This window comes from Pyxicephalus adspersus, chromosome 1 (genome assembly GCF_032062135.1).
Source record: "Pyxicephalus adspersus chromosome 1, UCB_Pads_2.0, whole genome shotgun sequence".
Classification (NCBI taxonomy): Eukaryota; Metazoa; Chordata; class Amphibia; order Anura; family Pyxicephalidae; genus Pyxicephalus; species Pyxicephalus adspersus.
Genome location: NC_092858.1, coordinates 113,666,164 through 113,686,472, shown reverse-complemented (window position 1 = coordinate 113,686,472; position 20,309 = coordinate 113,666,164). Strand labels below are relative to the sequence as shown.

Sequence of the window (20,309 nt, the reverse complement as noted above, 5' to 3'; positions counted from 1 at the left end):
GATAAGTAAGTCAATCCTTTGCTTATAATTGTAGCATATCAGCTGTACAGGAATTTTAAGTAAAGAAAAGTTTTAGAATAAGGTTGTAGTAGAAAAATTGGCCTTTCTTGGCATTTTCTGTTTGCGACAAGTAGTAATATCTAATATATAAAGTAAACCTGCCTTTAGAAATAGCTCTTATCAGGATCCAAAGCAAGAAGGTCTGCTTGACAACCAAACAACTAACATTTTCAGTACAGGACTAGTCACATTAATGCATATAGAAACAAATAGAATTAAACTGGGCACTAAATTGCATAGATGGATTTTATCAACTCTTGGAGGAACCTTTTTTTTTTCAGCAGAAGGACAGCAATTTGGAGACTTGTTTTCAAGGGATATTTCTGCTACACTGACCCCTTCCTAACTATAATGGTAGATCAGAGGAGAATATGTTCACTTTTAGGTGAAGTGTAGACAGAAATTATCAACTAGTTATTATTATTGATATTATTATTGTTGTTATTATTATTATTACTAATATTAATAATAATAATTAGAAACAGGATTTATATGGCACCAACATATTACGCAGCGTAGTACATTAAATATTTGGTTGTTTACCTGAACTTACATTTTAAATTGTATCTCTAGGCAAAAAAAACCTTCATTTTACTTTTGGGAAGTAGTAGAAAATTTGTATATGTCACTGCTCTGTTTGTCCTAAGCACTGGTGGACACTAGGACAAAAGTTAAAGGATAGCTGTCTAAAAAGGAAATGTCCCTTACTTTATAGGATTTCCTCTAACCTCCAGTTACATATTATGAATTTAAACCCTTTTCTACTCTACTTTTTTTCCAACACTGCCATTACTTGCATCATTTTTCACACCAGTTACAGGAGGATTGACAAGAAATGTAACAGCATTACACTTTAAAACTTAGTGGGGAAACATGCAGACCCATAACATCTGGAAAAACATGACTAAGTAAATGAAAGTCTTTAAGGAAATCTGTGACACAGATGTCATCCTTGTATACTGAACAATCTGGTGTCCAGCAAAGAGACAGTGTATATTGAAGAGAAAATGGATGTGATACTGAAGGATTTTTAGGATGAAGAAGAAAACTATGATCCACAATGGCACCAACAAAAGAATTCGAGCACCAGAGCATATTTTTTAAACACTGAAAATCTAGTCCAGTTTCAGTTTTTGCTTTCAAATGATAGAACTGCAAACGAATTTGCCATTAGCAAACCTTCTTCCATATTCTTAGTCCCCTTCTTTTAAATAATTTCTGGTGTTTGGACATTTACACAAATTCTTAAATCATGTTTTGATTACGGTGGATGCCAGTTTTTAAAAATATTACCATGGTAAAAAGAACATAGCTTCTACAAATAGCTTGTATTAGTCAAGAATGCTTAGGGCAGCATGATGTTTAAAAGTGCCTCTGACAATAGTCTTATTTAAGTGTAACACTTTGATTGTATACCCCTTATTATTCTACCGCGTCAGCTCAGGTGTTATTGGGTTTAAAGTATATTTACTGGTTTATATAATATGTAAATATGTAATTTGTCTGTCAATATGAAGAAACAAACAGAATTAAGTATGCAGGTATTGGACACATACCTACTATGCATTCAGGTGGATTGTGGATAAATATTGTTTAAACCCACACTTGCTTTTTCTACCACTTATTTGGTAGTTAACCAGTAATATATAAGGAATTAACTAAGAACAGAAAGAGATATTCATTATTTAAAATAAGAAAGTATAAATTGTGTGATGAGATATAAAAATACCCACAATCCCTTTTAAACCTTGTTTTATTTTAAAAGCAGCTGTTAAATAACAGGAAATGTATCAACACTTCCATGTTATTGCTCTGTTGGGTGTTCAGTTTACTCTGGTATGGAATTGTGAACTTACATATCAGGGCTGCCTAAAGCTCTTAAAGCCATAATACCATATTAAAAAAGGGGGATTTAAACTTTAAACATTGAGGCTCAAAATTTTGCAGAGGACATTTTGCAAGAACATGCTTTTTACATTTTTTTAGGACTTCATGTGGAAGCTAAGGCTAGGTACACACGTGCAATAATTATTGTTAGAAAACGAACAATTATTGATGATCAACGATTATGCACAATTATTTTGAACAATTGTATTGTGCACAATTCATACATGTTGAAACGATACGATCGTTCAAAAATAATCCACCAGTAATGTACACACACTAAATAGGATCGTTTGAACGATGCAGGACGTGACATGTACAGGAGAAAGTGTATCACAGAACAATCTACGATCACTGAATTACCGTACTCACAAAAGATAGCAAACGATCATCGCCCAATCAGATCTGCATTCCTCGTTCATCATTGGCATCGTTGGCCAATCGTTGTGCACTTTTTTTGTTAATGATTATCGGATGATCGGATGTTAATTGTTCGTTTCCAACGATAATTATTGTACGTGTGTACTACCTAAAAGGTCCCTTAAAGTCAAACATTTGTGGCTGTTTTACCTGCCAGACCTTATTCTGATAACAAGACATTTTTTAGCTTTTGCACTAGCATAATACCATCACACAACAGAGCCCTATACAGATAGTGCCCTTGTTAGAGACATCTGACATACAGACGACTCCTAGATATGAACAGGATTCCTTGCTGCTGGTGTGCAGGAAGGGAGGGGGGCGGTTTGCATGATTTACACAAGAAATCTTTTGCTAAACACAGCTGAGGTTGTGGGTGATCTGGGGGGGGGGGGGAGCTCTTTCTGCAGCTTCTTGTAACTCTTTAATGACCAAAAAAGCTCTGCATTTTTTGGGGTTTTTTTTTTTTTTTGCATATCAAAGCACAGCTTGCTCCAGAAGTTATTGAATGTCTAGGCTCCATAAAGATTTTTTTTTTTTGCTTTGTTTGTGATTAACTCACAGTGAGGATTTTATACAGTAACTGACACCACGCTGCCTAATAATTTGTTGAGACAATCATCTGTCCTAATTGCATTTATTAAAATAATGTAGTTGTTCCGACTTACATACAAATCCAACTTAAGTAATGTAAGCCAATATAGGGGTCACTTACTTGCTTCTGTTTTGCTGATGCCGAAAATAGAAGGCAGTCGGGTAATGTACTGAAGCAGTTAGGGCTGTTCATTATCGCTCTGTAAATTATATATTTTACTTTCCTTGCTTAAGGTGTTGGAAATTTATTCTTGCACATGATGGATTTTATCAGAATGGAAATTTGTGATCAGGCAGGACTATTGCAGAAAAGTACAGGCGATGTCCTTTTTGGTTCTGCCTGATGTCTGTCGTCTTCTGAAAGAAAAAATGATGAGTTGTGCTTGCATAACATGCATACTGGACTGAAACTGACTGAAAAAACATACTTTTTAAAAATAGGAATTATCTCCTGATATTTTAGCTGTGTAAAAATACACTACATGTAAAACACTAGAAGCAAATTTTATGTTTTCAGTCCTGTGCATCATTATGTTCTAATCCTGCATAACCACAATTGTGACTTTCTCTGTGTTGTTTTGCATTTTGTAGTTATCCTAGACAGCAGGGACACTTTAGGATGGCTTAAATATTCTGCCTATAACAAGTGATACTTACAGTTTTTCGCAAATATTTGACCACCCATTATGCTCAATAGCACATCTGCCCATACCTGTTTCTGCCCACATTTTGTGTTTCAGTAGCACAAGGTCTCGGGTTGTTGCTTTCTCTAGAATTACTCAAGTCACATAAGGTTTGTTTACTTCAAACATCATGGATGTCCAAGGTCGACACATAATGATGATTCTAAAAAATGAATTTTATTATGTGAGTTTTCCTGGTTTTGGATTACTATCAGTGACAAATATTGGAGCTCACAGCCCTCAGTTAGCAGCTCACCTAAATAAATTTGCTCATTGTAAAATTCTTAGCTTACTTTTTAATCACTATTCATTATCAACCAACTAAACTCAGCTACCATTCATTAACTTTTACCGTTAAGTGGTGTTATTCTAGAGTGTGTTCTAAGTTTGGAATCTGGTACGTCAAGGATCTGTCCTTATTTCTACTTTTCATACCTGTGTAATACTTGAGCTTTGCCTCTAAATGCAACCATTGTTGATGCACTGATCTATTCTGACACTGCAACTTCAACTTCTTTTGGTTCCTGTATTTGCAGTAGGTGCTTCTGGCTTGTAGATTATAAACTGAATTATATTGGCTATGATTTCTGATCTTGTTTGTTATTTAACACCATACCTTCAGCTGCTGTGTTCTAGGTGCTCTTGTCTGTTTATCTGCAGCTCTTAAGCAAGGCAATCCCTTATACATACTGGAATTGTTCTGCTGTATTAATCCATACTTAGCTTCAACTGCTTTGGCAGAGTAGGCATTGCCGATCTCTGCTCCCCATTGGGAAATATTTTCAACCAGCTGCCATTGTGGTATTCTCCTGTGTGTCTACTCTGACCCAATATCTCCTGTGTGCTTGCACTGAGCTCAAATTTCTGTCCTGCTCTTCCCTGGATTCATAATCCTGTCATTTATTTTCTGTCTATGCCTTTGCCTTCGGCTTTCCTGAGATTAATAGGAAAGGCCATAAGTTTCCTGTAACCCATTTTGGATGTTTTTGTTTTCCTTTTAACCCCATGATATGCCAAAGAACTTAGGAAAGAACTCAAGAAAGAAAATAAAAGTTAAATTAGTTTGTGCTTTTAATTTACTTTTTAAAATAATATATATTTGAATTGTATTTTTCTGAGTGTGCTTCCTTTCTCCATTTGTTTTTAGGGTAAAATGGAACTAAAAGCAAAATGTAAAGTTACATACATGATGCACTGTGTCACTTGCACTGACTTGGCTATTTTTGTTTTTCTAAATTTCCATGTTTATCCTGATAGTAGATCTATTTTCCACTCCCTTAAAAAAAACAAGTTTTCTAGCAAAAGTGTTGATTGCAAGTGTTCAAATAAACCATATATCACTTAAAAAGGAACTTAAAAAAAACACTTACCTTTAAGTGTGAGTGAAAAGTCCTCGATTCCCCACAGTCCCGTGCCATATCACCTTCTCTCTTCTTTCCGGTCCAGACAGCACAGCCAACCTATTTCTTCTCTATTCAAGGTTCTTTTCACATTACCCGAACTTGTGCAGGAGCAAGATTAGGTGATGTGTCTTCCTGCAAATGTATAAAAAAGTGCCAACCTCCCTGCGCATGCGTGAGATTGTAAAACATTTTTACATTATGGGAACTCCCCTGATGACGCATGCCCAATATCAGGCATCAGCAGGGGCAGCTTAAGACCTCCTGGGATATGTGACACCAAGTATACCAGAAAGGCTGTAGATTTCCCCCTGCAGTCTTTACCATCGCAGTGGTAATGATGGAAGGTAGCAAGACCTTCCTAAAAAACTAGAAATAAAAATGTAAAAAATAAACAAAAGAAACATTTTTCTCTATAAAAAGGGATAACCAGACTTTTATACAAGGTTAAAAATGCAGTGACTGAACTGCTTTAATGACTTGAGTGACTTGCAATGGCCAGCTTTCATTCACAGAACCTAAAACATTTTCCAAAATGAAAAATACTTATTACTGTACCTGCTTAAAAAAAATCTAAAGTTGGGTTATTATGTTTCTTACCTAAAATTAATTTACAGTGACATAATTATCTGTGACTACCCTGTCCACCCTAATAAAAATTACAGATTTTTGCTAGGTTAAAGGATCCTGTGTAATTGTTAAACTGTGCATTTAGCTGCTTGGCTGTTTTTGATCTCTAGGCAAGAAAATTCCTCTTTTGTTTTGGATGGGATAATGGAAGACCCCGTTTGTCCTCATGACTAGTGATGGCCAAGCATGTAATTTTTCTGTTATCAAAGTTAAAATAAAGTGGAAAAAAGCACCAACACAAACAATAAGGGGATAATTTCCAATGGGAACATCTTCCAAATGTTTGGACAGGAAGTGAAGGAAAATACATTTTTACAACACAACCATTCATTTGTCAACATTCTAGCCAGTGCCAGAAGGAGTGACATTAAAAGTAAAAAAACATTGATGCTCAGTAAATGCAAGTCTTTACAGAAATCTGTGACGCGTCTTTACTGTATAATAAAAAAGATCTTGTGTCTAGAGGAGACATTCATATCATAGTTTCCTATGTAATGTTTAAAGTTTTCTGCTTTATTAATTTTGATTTAGGAGAAATTATTTTCATTATCCTCTCAGACTACACTGTGACTACAAGACAATATTGTGTGTTTTGTGTAGAACTCTTGTTTCCATTCACCAGTTCCCCTATAACATGCCTGATTTATGCATTTTACTTGAAAATATTTATGTACTCATTATAACTCATAATACAGGTTGACATTCGAAAATCCGGCCACCGATAATCCGTTTACTTCAGTTTCCCGGTATGAATTTTAGATTGCATATTCAATACAGGGACTGCAATATATTGGTTGGCTACTAATGTTTTGGCGCTGTTCTGGAAAAACACTTGCTTGCTAAACTAAAAACACATTGAGACGTCCCTGCTGCCTGCTCCCTGGAACTGTGTTTGTGGGTGCTGCGAGAGGAAGGCTGGTCTGTGTGTGGAGGTAAGTATAAAAAAAAACCTGGGATTTTCTAAAATCCAGCGCACCTCAGGTCCCAGGGTTGCCGGATTTTTGATAGTCAACCTGTATTTATATTACTAGCAACAGTTTATACAACATACATTTGTGTCAGCTTTCCAGTTTTAATTTTTACTATTAAATTGTGCAGTATAATCTGAGTTAAGTTTAACACTTTTGTTAACACTTGTGTAAGTATCAGACTTTGTAGGACAGAGCATTTATTACAATATTATATATAGTGAGAGAGGCACAGAGAGAGAGGGGAATTAAGGAGAAATGCTCTTGAAAATTTGACTTTTTAGCATATGTATCTCTTTTAAATGCTCAGAAACACTTGGTATTTTGGCAGAACTGGTGATGAATATTGTAATAACAATTCTACTCAAATACCACTTTAGACTCCGGGTATCCCTGCCATTCCAGGAGCTGATGAGTCCTCACGAATTTCCATTACCTTTTTCCGGCTGTTCCGTGTTTTGCGTTTAGTGAAATTATTGAGTCGAGGAGAGGGAGTCAGGACTCTGCTCTGGACCTTTATAAAATCCTTCCAGGTAACTATATCCTTTCCATTAAAACTATAAGCACATTAAACTTAAAAATGGCTCATATTACTGTCACCATGTTTGTAGGTATAGTGATTTTTATTTTAGGGATATTTGCCTAACAAGATGCAGAGAAATTATTTAAATGGTTTTCAATAATATATGTAAACCCATTTACTATATTTTTATACATATACAATTTTATAATTTTTTTCTTGGTCAGGCATTTCCTCTTAAAAGGTGACAATGCTCCGCTTTTGTCTCCCGCAGTCATCCTGCCACACAGACTTCTGATGGGGACTAAAGCTACGTACAAACGTCCAATGGTTCACGCCTGATAATCGGCTCAGGGCCGATATCGGACGAGATTCTGTCGTGTGTACAGCGCCCGTTGTCCATCGTCCGAACGACCGCCCTGGCGGATCCATGGACGATGAACGATCATAATGCAAGGGAAGTGGGGGAGCAAGCAGCGGGATGCCGCTCCCTCGTACTCCCCCTCCCCTCTGCATAGAGGAGAACCGTGCTGTATGTACTGCACTCGTTCATGCATCGTGCAGTCGTTAGTCATTGAAAGGATTGTGAAAGATCCTTTCCAACAACAATATGTGCACGTGTGTATGCAGGTTTAAAGTGGCTATTTCAGCAAAAGTTATTCAGGCATGGTCCATTGTTGTCAGTGCATGCTGACAGGAAATAGTTAGAAATGCTTTTAGCTGATATGTTTTGTTCCTCCTATAATAACAGGTATAAGATAGGATTGGTAAATTGAATAATGTCCCCCTTAAATATGAATGAAGTTAGCAGTGGGAAGTGAAGTCAACAGGTTAGGTCCTCTTCAGATTCAGTCAGCCATTGAACAGTAGAGGTACAGTAGGGAATAATAGGGCTGTATAATTTTCCTTCTGTATTTGATCTTTGAACAACCCCTCCTGTCACCACCACCCCATCTGGCAGTGTAGTATTATATCACACTTCTCTGAGGAAAATGTGAAGTGGACAGGTTGAAACAGAGTTTATGGTTTTAAGACTTGGATGTACAGATTGTACATCCAATGTTAGAAAAAGATTTTGTCTAGTGTCTCCCTTGTTTGGCCATCCTGTTAATGTTTATGACAGCATAAGTGAAAATGTGTGACACATTATGTAGGAGAGACTGGGTGCAGTGCTCTGGGTGAGCCAACTTAATCTGCAGGCTCATATCAAATTATTCGAACAGGCATGCTTGTCTTTGGCAAAATTTTGACATCCTGGTAGATCAACGACTGATCAGGATCGACCAATATGCATGTCAGAAGAGGAGAGCACTCCCTTATCTCTCCTTAGCCTCCCTGATTCAACCATCTAACCTGCACAGTGATCTTGTCTAATATTCCTAAATTTAGATATTCATTTGTTTTGTATTTTTCTCAGGCACTTCCATATGTAGCCCTACTCATTGTAATGCTGTTTTTCATCTATGCAGTCATTGGAATGCAGGTAAACATTTACTAAGTAACTGTGTTTTTAAGTTGTAGAAACTTTTTAGCATGTCATTCCATATATGTTTTATATGTAATAATGCTGTAATAAAAAAAAGTGGGTTGGTTGCCTTCAGCATAAAGGAAACATTGATTTATACAGTGTCTGGTATCATCATCTGTATCCAAAATTTTTGAAGGGAAATTGATTATGCTACTGCCTTCTGTAACCTGTGGAGCATGAAAAGAGTACTGGGTTTCACTGTTTTATAAAACTGGTGGAGGCATGGTTTGGGCTGATAAACCCTGTATTAATACATCAGGGACAGTAACTTTCATGAAACAAGGCAGAAAGGAACAAATTATATATTAGCCTAACTGGGCTATCAACTTGAGTTTTATCAACAAATTGCATGCATTAGACTAATTATACATTTCAGTTTATATATAATATTGTAACATAAACAATGTAAAACTTGTAATTTGCAAAGATAACTATAACTTTGAAAAATGTTATGACCCTTGCATGACCCTTGCATAGTATAAAAGCCATTAAAAAAAGTTTTTTATTTTTTTGTTTACAGGTTTTTGGTAAAATTGCAATGGTTGATGGAACACAAATAAATCGGAACAACAATTTCCAGACGTTCCCCCAGGCTGTGTTATTACTTTTTAGGTAACATGTTATTGATTTGTCTTTAGCAATGAGTTTTTAGGTGAATCAGTCCATTTTAAGTGATTGGTATGTAGTAATACAGCATAGGATTTATTGACATGTAAAGTTTTGTAATATTTACTAACCCAGAGAAAACACGTATAATGGAAATCACCTTCTCTTACATGGTTCAGGGTCTGTAACAAAAAATGTATTCAAAGACAAATACCTTTAATGACAGGAATTTAATTTGTAGTAGACTCAAGAAAGTATTTTTTTTAATGTATAAATATAGAACTATACCCAATTATTGACTTTACTCACCAAAAATGTTCTTCAGTAGGCTCTTTCTGAAGCTAAACGGCATCTTTGTTTGAGAGCTGGTAGATATATCTGCCTTCTGTTATACTCCAAACTGTTGTACCATTGTGCACAACGGGTGGCATCTCGTGTTTTTATTGAATGTTGCAGCATAGAAAGCTCCCTAGTTGGAGTACAGTTAGTCATGTGACTTCGGCAGGTCACGTGTCTGGGCTTTTCTTCAAGCTTTAAAAAATGTGCAGAGCTTTTTTTTATTTCAAGCATAAAGGGTATGACTGCTGCCCTTTACATCTTGCTTTACCAAAATTGTGGGGAGAACTAGACCTTGATGTCGATCAACCTCCATGCCTTAAATGCATAAGAATGACACATCCGGCCTGATTTGTGAAGATTAGTGAACCTGGATGATCCAGCAAACTTGAAATGGATTTCTTAAAAGAAATTTGCTATTTGTTAGCATGGTAATAATCCTGGACCAGATTGCTGGATCACCCAGGTTCACTGATGGAAGTGTATCCTCTCCAGCCTTGGAGAGTTTCATAAATTAGACCCAATGCATCACATCGGATTCACAAATTGTTTGCTTAATGCAGAGTTTGCAAGGGAGAACCATACATTTCATTTTTTAATCTATAAATATTGCCAAAAAAAACAAACTTTAAGGTGTCTTTCTTTAAAAAAAAATTCAGCGCTATTAACAATACATATTATTTTTTCATATTTAATTTTTATTTTTTCTTATTTTCAATAATAATAAATTAGCATGCAGTATACATATATTTGTTATATCCTTTTTTGTGCTAAAAAAAGGAATTGTATTAAAGAACCATAAGATAACTATGAAGATCACATGAATGATTTGGAACTTATGCAAGCACAATATGTAATAAACTAGGTAATTTCTATCATTCAAACTATTTTCCAGATGTGCCACTGGGGAGGCCTGGCAAGAGATATTGTTAGCTTGCTCCTATGGAAAGCTGTGTGATCCAGAGTCGGAATATCTGCCAGGCGAAGAATATACATGTGGAACAAGTTTTGCATACTTCTACTTCATTAGTTTCTATATGTTGTGTGCCTTCCTGGTAAGAATCAATACTTGCAAGTCCTGCTTCACAGTAAAAAGTGCTGTTTTGATAAATACTGAATTATTCTATGATTTTGTTTTACAGATTATCAATCTTTTTGTTGCTGTTATCATGGACAACTTTGACTATCTAACCCGCGATTGGTCAATTTTGGGCCCACATCATTTGGATGAATTTAAAAGAATTTGGGCCGAATATGACCCTGAAGCAAAGTATGTAATCTTACACAAATGATACTATATGATCCAATCTGTATGTGGTTATGTAATGTATGTTTGCACGTGAATGCTGATATTCATTTAAAGCTTATCTAAATGTCAAAACAAAAATGTATTATAGTTCAGCCTTCGGAAATGTGGTGGCTACATTAGTTTTTATACTTTTTTTCTTTTGAGATAACACAAAACTAAGGTAGAAAGGATAAGGTCTTTGCTTCTTACCTTCACCCCACCCAATTTACAAGTCCCTTTCTCAATAACAAAACATCACACATTTTGTGGGGTAAATAGGTCATAGCAGCTCTTTATTAAACCTAACTGCACTGAAAATGTAACACCAATATTTTAGTCACATTATAAAGATTGAATGTCCATTGGGGTACTAACATTACTGCATCAATTCTTTTCATGTATATTCCTTGCATTTCTTAAAGGCCCCCAGCTGTTACTAAACAGTCAGCCTTGCATCCACAGTTTATCTTGGCCTTTTGCTGCCACAAGCAGCACAGCACAGCACAGCTTAGGAGAACTCACATGTTATCACAGAAAAAACCCACCTTACGAACCTTCAAACAACATCCCCTCAATTCCAATGCCACAATTGGGAATTATTCCAACAATATCAGGTTCCAGGCAAAGATCTTCCTCTTGCCACTGTACAGGCCACAGTTCAGCACTCCAGCGCCCTTGCAAATATACACAATATCCCGAGGATCCTGCTGCATCCATGAAAAGATCAAGGGCATAATTTTCAACACCTTCTGCCATCCATAACGTTCTACCATATTCCTCCTTATATTGACCCGACATCCGCAAATCTTCTTTTAGGTCCTTGGTTAATCTCACATAGCGGTGCAAACCCTTTATTCCAGCAGCAGCAGCCACTAATCGCTGACTGAATACTCAACCCATGGGCATAATCCTGCAAGCAAAATTTAGCTTCCCCAACAATGGGAGTAACTGTATCCCAGATCGCTCTTTAACCACCTACCTAACAAAAGAACTGAAAACTTTAAAATAGGCACACAAAATAGAGCAACCCATAGGAAGGCATCTATCAACAAAGTAGGTCCCTCCCACTTACAATCCAACCAACAATAACTCTCCAGATGTATCGGTAACAACCTGATGGCTGCCTCTTTAAAAGGGTAGACAACCCTTTTATATGAAGTAAAAAATAAAGTAAAAATTCTATTTATTTTTTATTTTTAAAAAAATAAAAGGTGCAGCACTTCCCCTTTCTGTCTTGATTTTTAAAGCGATCAAGACAGAATGGGAGTGCAATCTTTTCCCCCAAATACATCATCCAATCTCACGCGTGCGCAGTGCAAGATTGGGGGACGTACAAAGAAGAACCCGGAAAAAGGGTGAAGAAGATGGTGGCACACTGGGAAGGATACGACGCGGGACCCAAACAAAGAAACCTCTCAATGGATCACCGGATCTGCAGGATTAAAGGGGTGTTTTTTTTTATTTTGTGTTTACTTCTGCTTTAGGAAAACCACACTGCAAATTGGCTAATTTATGGAACAGAGACACACTGTGCTGTTTGAATCTATAAATATGATTTGAGCAAGACATTACTTTTCTTTTTATTATTAATAAGGTGTATCTATATCTATTTTTTTTTTAATTTAGTTTTGGATTGTGTAGGAAATTTTAGACCCCCTGGCAGGTTTTACAACTTTCCATGTCACATGAGTTAAATAGTGACGGAATCTCTCTGACTTAGCCAGTAGCTAAAAAGTTTCAATAGCTAAAAATACTTCAACCCAGCTGATATTTTCACTCTCTTCATACAGGGGAAGAATCAAACATTTAGATGTAGTAACTCTTTTAAGAAGAATTCAGCCACCTCTGGGATTTGGAAAATTCTGCCCACACAGGGTGGCTTGTAAGGTAAGGGTAACAAATAGACAGAAGCCCAAGTATTTGTTTGTACCACACACCACCCCTTTTCTTTGCAATAATGAATTCCTTTTCCTCTAGTGTAGCTGACTCCATGTTTGTTGAGAAAACAATAATCCCTTCTGGTTGATCTATGTTTAATCCAAGGATATTAACAAACTGTTTTTCCAGATTCATACATTTCTCTACCAAATGACAAATGTAGCCATTATATATGCTATATGTGTATATACTAGACCATTATTCTTTAACTAAGGTGGAGTTAAGTAAGAGTATGTATCCCCTAATACAATTTATTGTCTCACTACCTTTACCTATGTATTCTGATTCTCTATAGTGCATGTTGAAGGTTTTCTTGGTTTTGGTTAGTAAAAAAAACTCTGCACTTCCAGACCCACACATGTAGAGCTTATAGGGAGAAAAACAACTGAGCATGATTGTATGCTGAGCGGGCCAATTATTTTTATTAGCCAAGTTTAGTTGAAAGCAAAATAACTGTATGACAGGGCTCTAATATACAGTAAGCTATAAGTAATTATTCCAGAGAAGTAAACCTGCTTTAAAATGTTGGGGAATACACTAAAATTTTATATATTGTAATGTTTTTGTTTTATTTGTAGAGATTGGTCAGCATGAACATGCCATTGAATAGTGATGGCACAGTCACCTTCAATGCTACTTTATTTTCACTTGTGAGGACAGCGCTAAAAATCAAAACTGAAGGTAAAAACTTACAACAAAACATTTTATTAAAGGTAATACATGTTTATCAGTCTACTCCTTGGGCTATGCAAAATGCAAAAGTATTTTTAAAGTTCCTGCTTTTTGAGACTTATACAGTTTTTAAAAAAACAATAGTGCCACACTTTATACATTATACTAGCACTAACCAGGTTGCAGTAGGTTAAAATGTAAATTGACTTTAAAGTGAAATGGTGCTTCTTAAATCAGTAAAAAACAAAGTAACATCTACAGGTAATTCATATTCTCACATCTGGTGTTGGTGGCCGAGTCGTATATCTCTCTATTCTGGAAGCTGAGTACACCACACCGCCCCCTGTGCAGCTGTGGATGCAAAGGGGTGTCTGACATTATTCATATGGAAAACCTCAAGTCCAGTGTAAGGGACACCCATAACCAGTTCTACAATACATGGTATAAATGGCAACAAATAGAGGGATCACCGGAATATGCTAGATATATGTGATCAGAGGGACAGTAATAGCCTTAAATAGGGCCAATCATATTGACACTAATTTTAAATGCTATATTTACAACATGGGATAGAAATATTGTTGATACTCCTCACGGATGTGTTTTTCAACCAGTTGGTAATCAGTTTTTCTCTACTCAAGATGCTAAGTGACCAAGCTAAAATGTGTTTTACATGTGGATTTAATGTACAAACTATGAATATCAATGAACAAAATGTTTTAAATAAAGAACAATATATAAAAAAAAAAAAACTTGAAGTGTCAAAGTACTCATTGTTGGGATGGAGGAAGCGTGAACAAAATGCAGAGACTAAGATACCAACCTTCAGCTACCCTAGCACACAAGAGCTGTTGTGGCCCATAAACATACCAAGATTGGCCACACCTGACAATAGCAGGATAGATGTGAATTAAAGAACTGTTAGGCCAACCAGGCTGTTAGGCAGAGGTCAGGGCAGGCAGCAATCAGGATTAATCAGGACAAGCTGGGATCAGCTGTCAATTTCCTGTACTTTTAGAGATCTTCTTCCAGTGGAACAAAGATGGCATTAAAGACCTGATGGGGAGTTTTAACTGTTCCCTACTGCATTAAAAAAAGTTTTGGCTTTAGATATACCTCAACTTTTCATACATTACTCATGCCTCAACCGTATTATATGCTTTAGCAGCTAATTACATTTTTTAAATGACACCTAATGTTTGTGGTATGTGGTGTAGCTGTATTGTACATTGAGTCCACTGCAGCAGCTGATAATGCCTAATCTTTGGTGACTATTACTGCTGTTTATTGTACCACAACCATGGTTTCCGCTTGAAAACCACTGAATATGATATATCCAATTATTAAATATTTAGTGGAATGCAGTATTATAGTTTTATTTTTTATTATTATTATTATTATTATTAATAAACAGGATTTATATAGCGCCAACATATTACGCAGCGCTGTACATTAAATAGGATGCATGATAAAGCTGTCCAGCTGTCAAAAGAATGAAGACAAAAGGTAAAATCAGAAACGGTCAGTGATAATTAAGAACAGCGGATGACGGTTGAATCACTGACTTAATATATTTCCTAGGGAGTCCATTTGTAAGCTTTGCCCTCTAGGTAGCCCAGTTCTCCCACAGTTATCATAATGCTAAATAAGCAAATCATATTATGTTGTCTGCATTGTTCATAGTATAAAACAGTAAACTCAATTAGAAAAAGTAGAAAGTTTATACTTCACCTTGGTTCTAAACCCCTAGATAACAACATGTAAATGTATACTTCTTTCCCCAAAACATAGGAGCTAAAGAGGTATACAGTCCCTCTCAAACAACCTATACCTGTAATATTATTTATTACTGTGCTAACTTTTGTAAATTATGTATAATTTATTGCTATCATTTAAAATTAGGGATGTATTGTTTACTTTATGTTACTTAAAAAGTTCCAAACTGTTTCTCAATCTTTTGAATAAAATAAAATGTTTGTATGAAAATAAAAGAAAAAAAAAGATGTGTTGTTTTCTTCCTATAGTTTTCCCAGGGTATAATGGCCTTTTACTGTATGTGTTTCTTTTTTACAAAGGTAATTTTGAACAGAGTAATGAAGAGCTCAGAATGATCATAAAGAAAATTTGGAAAAGGACCAGCATGAAGCTACTGGACCAGGTTATTCCACCAATTGGAGGTAATGTTATATGTGTGCAGGTAAAAAAAGATTGTTCAAAAATAGTTTGAGTGGGAAGGTCCTTCACCTAAATAGTGCATAGGGAGTAAATACAAACATTACAATGTTATGCCTACCCCAAAACAAAAGTGATATTGGGACAATGAAAAAATAGAGGGGTTTATTGACAAAAAGTATTTAGTAGCATACATAATATACAGTAATGCAATAATACAAAATAAATAAATGATAAAGCACCGACCACTGAGTGGCACTAAATAGTGTATCCTAGTTTAAGGCTATCTGGGACATTTTTGTCCCTCTGCATTAAACACTTTCTATACTGTTTTTGATATTTCAATTTGATATTTCTTGGATGAGGTGTTTTTGTAAAACTAATATTGAGTAATGGGCCCAAACCAATTTAATTTTCTGATATACAATACACAGTAAGGAGGAGTATGGGGTAAGTATTAAAATTATATTACTCACATGTACCAGGAGTTATAAGATTAACACCCAGAAATAGTAACAACAAAAACTACATAGATAAATAAGTTGTATGTAGTTAACAGCCTGCAGTTACAGTGTGGCAAATCTAAAATAATTGAGTAATAAAACAGCAAAGTAAATTGAATACAGAACACCGCTTGTGAAGAAGAATATTAAACCAATTTACATGGATATATGTATCCAATATATATATAATATATACATTATAAGTAAAGAATGTTATCAAAGCATCACTTCATAATTAAAACATTAACATGCTTTAGAAGTATGATAGAATTAAAGACTCCTATATGATTCCTAAAAATTCCTAAAATTAGATAATTATTAAACTTGTTAATTTAGTTCCTTGCAGAATGTAATTTATTATTTTCCAAATGTTGTAGTCTTATAATTGTTTGTATTACTTTATCATGTGTTAACTTCTTTATTCTTTTATAGACGATGAGGTGACTGTTGGGAAGTTTTATGCCATCTTCCTGATACAAGAACATTTCCGAAAGTTCAAGAAACGCCAGGAAGAGTATTATGGATACAGGCCTAAAAAAAGTGCAAATAATGTGGAAATACAGGTACTTAGATATTTACTTCTAAATTTAAAATGTGAGTTTAACAGATAATATGAAATAACTTTTACTCTTCAACCATGTATAATGGCTAAGTAGGTTTTGCTATTTCCATCTTTATTACCTATTTATGTAATCTGCTACAGGCTGGTTTACGTACAATAGAAGAAGAGGAAGGGGAAGGTGAACTACACCGTACTATTTCTGGAGACCTGACCCCAGAGGAGGAATTAGAAAGGGCTATGGTAGAGGCAGCTATTGAAGAAGGCATCTATCGGGTAAGCATTTGTAAGTGCAGGTGCTAGCAAATCTCTGGAATTTGATAACAAGGAAAACAATTAGATTCCAAAATACAATTTTTAGTCTTTGACCTCCAGTAACTCAGCAGTTTGTGTGATGCAGAACAAAGGTATTAAGAATCTGAAATCCAACTTTATATAAATGTACTCATTTTTCATAATTAGTATTTACAGCTGGACTCTAGCCAAAATTTCATTTTTTTATCATAGAGAATGATTGGTTTATAACTTCTCTCAGGCTTTTGATACAATCTAATTCCCTACTGGTAATATTTTAGGACAGAAGTGATGGGGAAAAAAAAGTACGGAAAGGTTAGAATGTTTTTAGAACTATTTTTATTGCAGTTTGTCCAATCCTGTCTTGGTGACAACTGCATCTTCCTATACTTTTACAGGGACAGTAAGTAATGGAAATGTTGTAATACATGGGTCACAAGGTTGCGCCAATAAAATACTCTATCTAAAAAAACAAACTAAAAACTAAAATTAAAAAAAAAAAAATTACCTGGAGTTAGACTTTAACATGGAGACCATAGGTTATATTTTGTTTCTGTGCAACCAAAATCCTAAGCAGGATACCCATACCACATCTGGTCTATAATTAAACTTTCTGATCCCTGCTTACTTTAGCAGTTGGGAATTAAATGCCTTAAAAGTCCCCTATTGTTGATGCTATGATCATATTTGTTTTAAAATGGAGGAAAATTGGTTCCAGTGTCTTATTTTTAAGTCATGCAAATTAAGGGTAAACTTTAATATTTATTGGTATGCATTTATACTACATATGTAACTTTATAACTTGATTTAATCTTTATACTGTTCTGTCTTTCAGAGGACTGGTGGGCTATTTGGACAGGAAGACAGCTTTCATACCGAACCTGTAAGCCCTCTGCAAACAACAGTCACCAGCCAACGACCATTAAGATTTTCAGAAGCAGGAAGTGAGGAGTTGGATTCTCCTGTTTTTCTACCAGAACCTGTTTTTTTTCCTCCACCAAGAAGGAACCGTAACACAAACAACAGCACAATTTCAAGGTATGCACATCAAAATTTGAGCAGACAATCTACCCCAAAAAAGGGAGGTCTAGCCAAAGCATTTTTTCAGATAAGTAAAATAGTACAAAATATCTAAATTATCTCTTAGAAAGGGAAAAAGTTACATCTGGCCCAGTGGAGCAGCTTTAATTGACAGGCAGAAAAACCTTGTTTCCTTCTAATTAGCTGAGTAGAATGACACCAGGTATTTGGGCCATTAATAGGATGGTGAACCCTGTGGATAAATGTTATTGAAGAGATTCATTTCTATTGAAAACTAGTAAATTACAGTGCAAAGCCTGATATAACCAGTGCATGTTCAAAAAACCACAAAATATGGCATATTTTTGGGGACTTATTCAAGGTGGATCACGGTGGACATTGGAAAATCCTCTTATAGACAAACACAGCCGTGAAAATGTGGCAGATGTTATATACCTCCGCAATAGTAATATATTATTAGTTTAAATTATTGTTTGTTTACCTGGTTTGGCACTTTCATGAACTCTCCCAGATGGAATTAATAAACAAAAAGTTAGATTAAAAAAAAAGTTTTCCTGAAAACCTAACAGAGCTTCAAATTTTTTCCTGGTCTACAAATTCTAAAAGTTAAATAGGGACAAAATGGAGTTATATTTTAACTAGATTATTTCTGGAATGGGTAGAAAGGTATGGTATGTTCATAGCTGCTTTTCCGAAAACAGAATGTACTTAGAATTTATATATGGTGGTATAAAAAGAGGAAGTGGAGTATTAAAAAAAAAATTCGTCACTCCTCTGGTTAGGAGGTTGCCAGATTTTTGATTGTTAAGCTGTATATATATAAATGTACATACTCTCATGATTTTGTTAGCAATTTGTACAAAACCATGCCCTGCAAAGATTGTTCTTGAAAACTTGCTCCACAAATCTGTTTAGTTTGCCAATTACATCTATAGTATTTTACTTTTTTGCTTTATTAATTCACAAATCTCTTTTGTAGGGGGTTAAATCAGAGACTTGGAACTCCAGACTTTGAAAGAGTACAACATAACGAAGAACAGTGGGATACCAACAGTAACATAAGCCAGGCAACCAATTGAGAGAAGGTATATTCCCAATCACAATTATGAGTAATACAAGAAATGTATTGTTATTAAATAATTTGAAACAATTTCAGCCTTATTTTTATAAGCAGTAAAAAACCCTCTAACAGTACGTTTTGTTTTGTTTTTTCTCCAGGAGCTGAATGGAGATGCCTTCAGTAAGATTAAGAGCATTGCAGACGATGCTATGACCTCAATATTACAGCATTAAAATTGACAAACTGACTTTTCATCCATTTCTGCAGTGGAATAAGCACTTTTTCTAGCAAAACAGAAATGTGACTTGAGCTCATCTACTAACAATAAATTATAGTTCACTTGTTATTTTGATTCTATTGTATAAGTTTAATCAAGTTTTGTATAGTGTATATAAATACTCCCTCTGATGGACAGCTAGATTTTAGCAAGACACTGGAAATCAATAATAATTCTTTCATATAAACCTTCCGAAGTTTAGTGATTCAAAGTTCTTTTTAGAATACTCCACAACTGCTTCAAAATATTTACCAGCATAAATTAGTTGTGAAACTACTGAGTATGCAAATACAAACTCACTTTTCTGAAAAAAAGCACCTGAAATGAAAAGGTTTCTGTTACGGGCAGATGGGAGAGCCAACTTCATTTAAGTAAAAATGCAAATATGAAATAAGAAGAGGGATTACATTTTTATAAATATGTACAGAGTCATTGTATCCTTACACACTTAATGTCTTTGAGCATCATTAAAGCTGCATAGTGCACTGTGAAATTCCTATAAATATGTATAGAGGATGCCATTATCCAACCACTAACCTACTGTCATTTTCCTACTGATTTCCTTTGTGTAGTCTCACTGAACTTTCAAACACTTCACGACTATGGTACTCCTGAGAGTAGTAATGATGTAGGTTTCATTCATTATTTATACGTGGATATTGCTTTACATACATACACATTTTTCTCAACCATAATGGTACACTGCCAAAGCTACATCTAAAACATTGAAGTTTTACAGCAGTCTTAATGAGATGTGATGCAAATGTGCACTGAGGGTCATTTGCAGATGGACAAAATCCAGCTGGTATTTTTTTTTCTAAAAAAGCATAGATAACAACAATTTACAACAGCAATATTTTGAAAATAACAGGTATT

General features: G+C 35.2%; 1 protein-coding gene across 1 annotated transcript in view; it reads left to right on the top strand.

Moving 5' to 3' along the window:
• The window catches only part of CACNA1S (calcium voltage-gated channel subunit alpha1 S), a 62,563-nt gene extending 42,929 nt beyond the window's left edge, over positions 1–19,634 (top strand). The window contains 13 exon segments of the mRNA XM_072424352.1: positions 7,020–7,172; positions 8,577–8,642; positions 9,208–9,299; positions 10,525–10,684; positions 10,772–10,899; positions 12,708–12,804; positions 13,434–13,536; positions 15,603–15,704; positions 16,635–16,765; positions 16,906–17,037; positions 17,891–18,093; positions 19,076–19,181; positions 19,315–19,634. Of these exon segments, the coding sequence (XP_072280453.1) occupies positions 7,020–7,172; positions 8,577–8,642; positions 9,208–9,299; positions 10,525–10,684; positions 10,772–10,899; positions 12,708–12,804; positions 13,434–13,536; positions 15,603–15,704; positions 16,635–16,765; positions 16,906–17,037; positions 17,891–18,093; positions 19,076–19,175 (1,467 nt within the window). The 3' untranslated portion in view covers positions 19,176–19,181; positions 19,315–19,634.
• Positions 19,635–20,309: the final 675 nt, after the last annotated feature.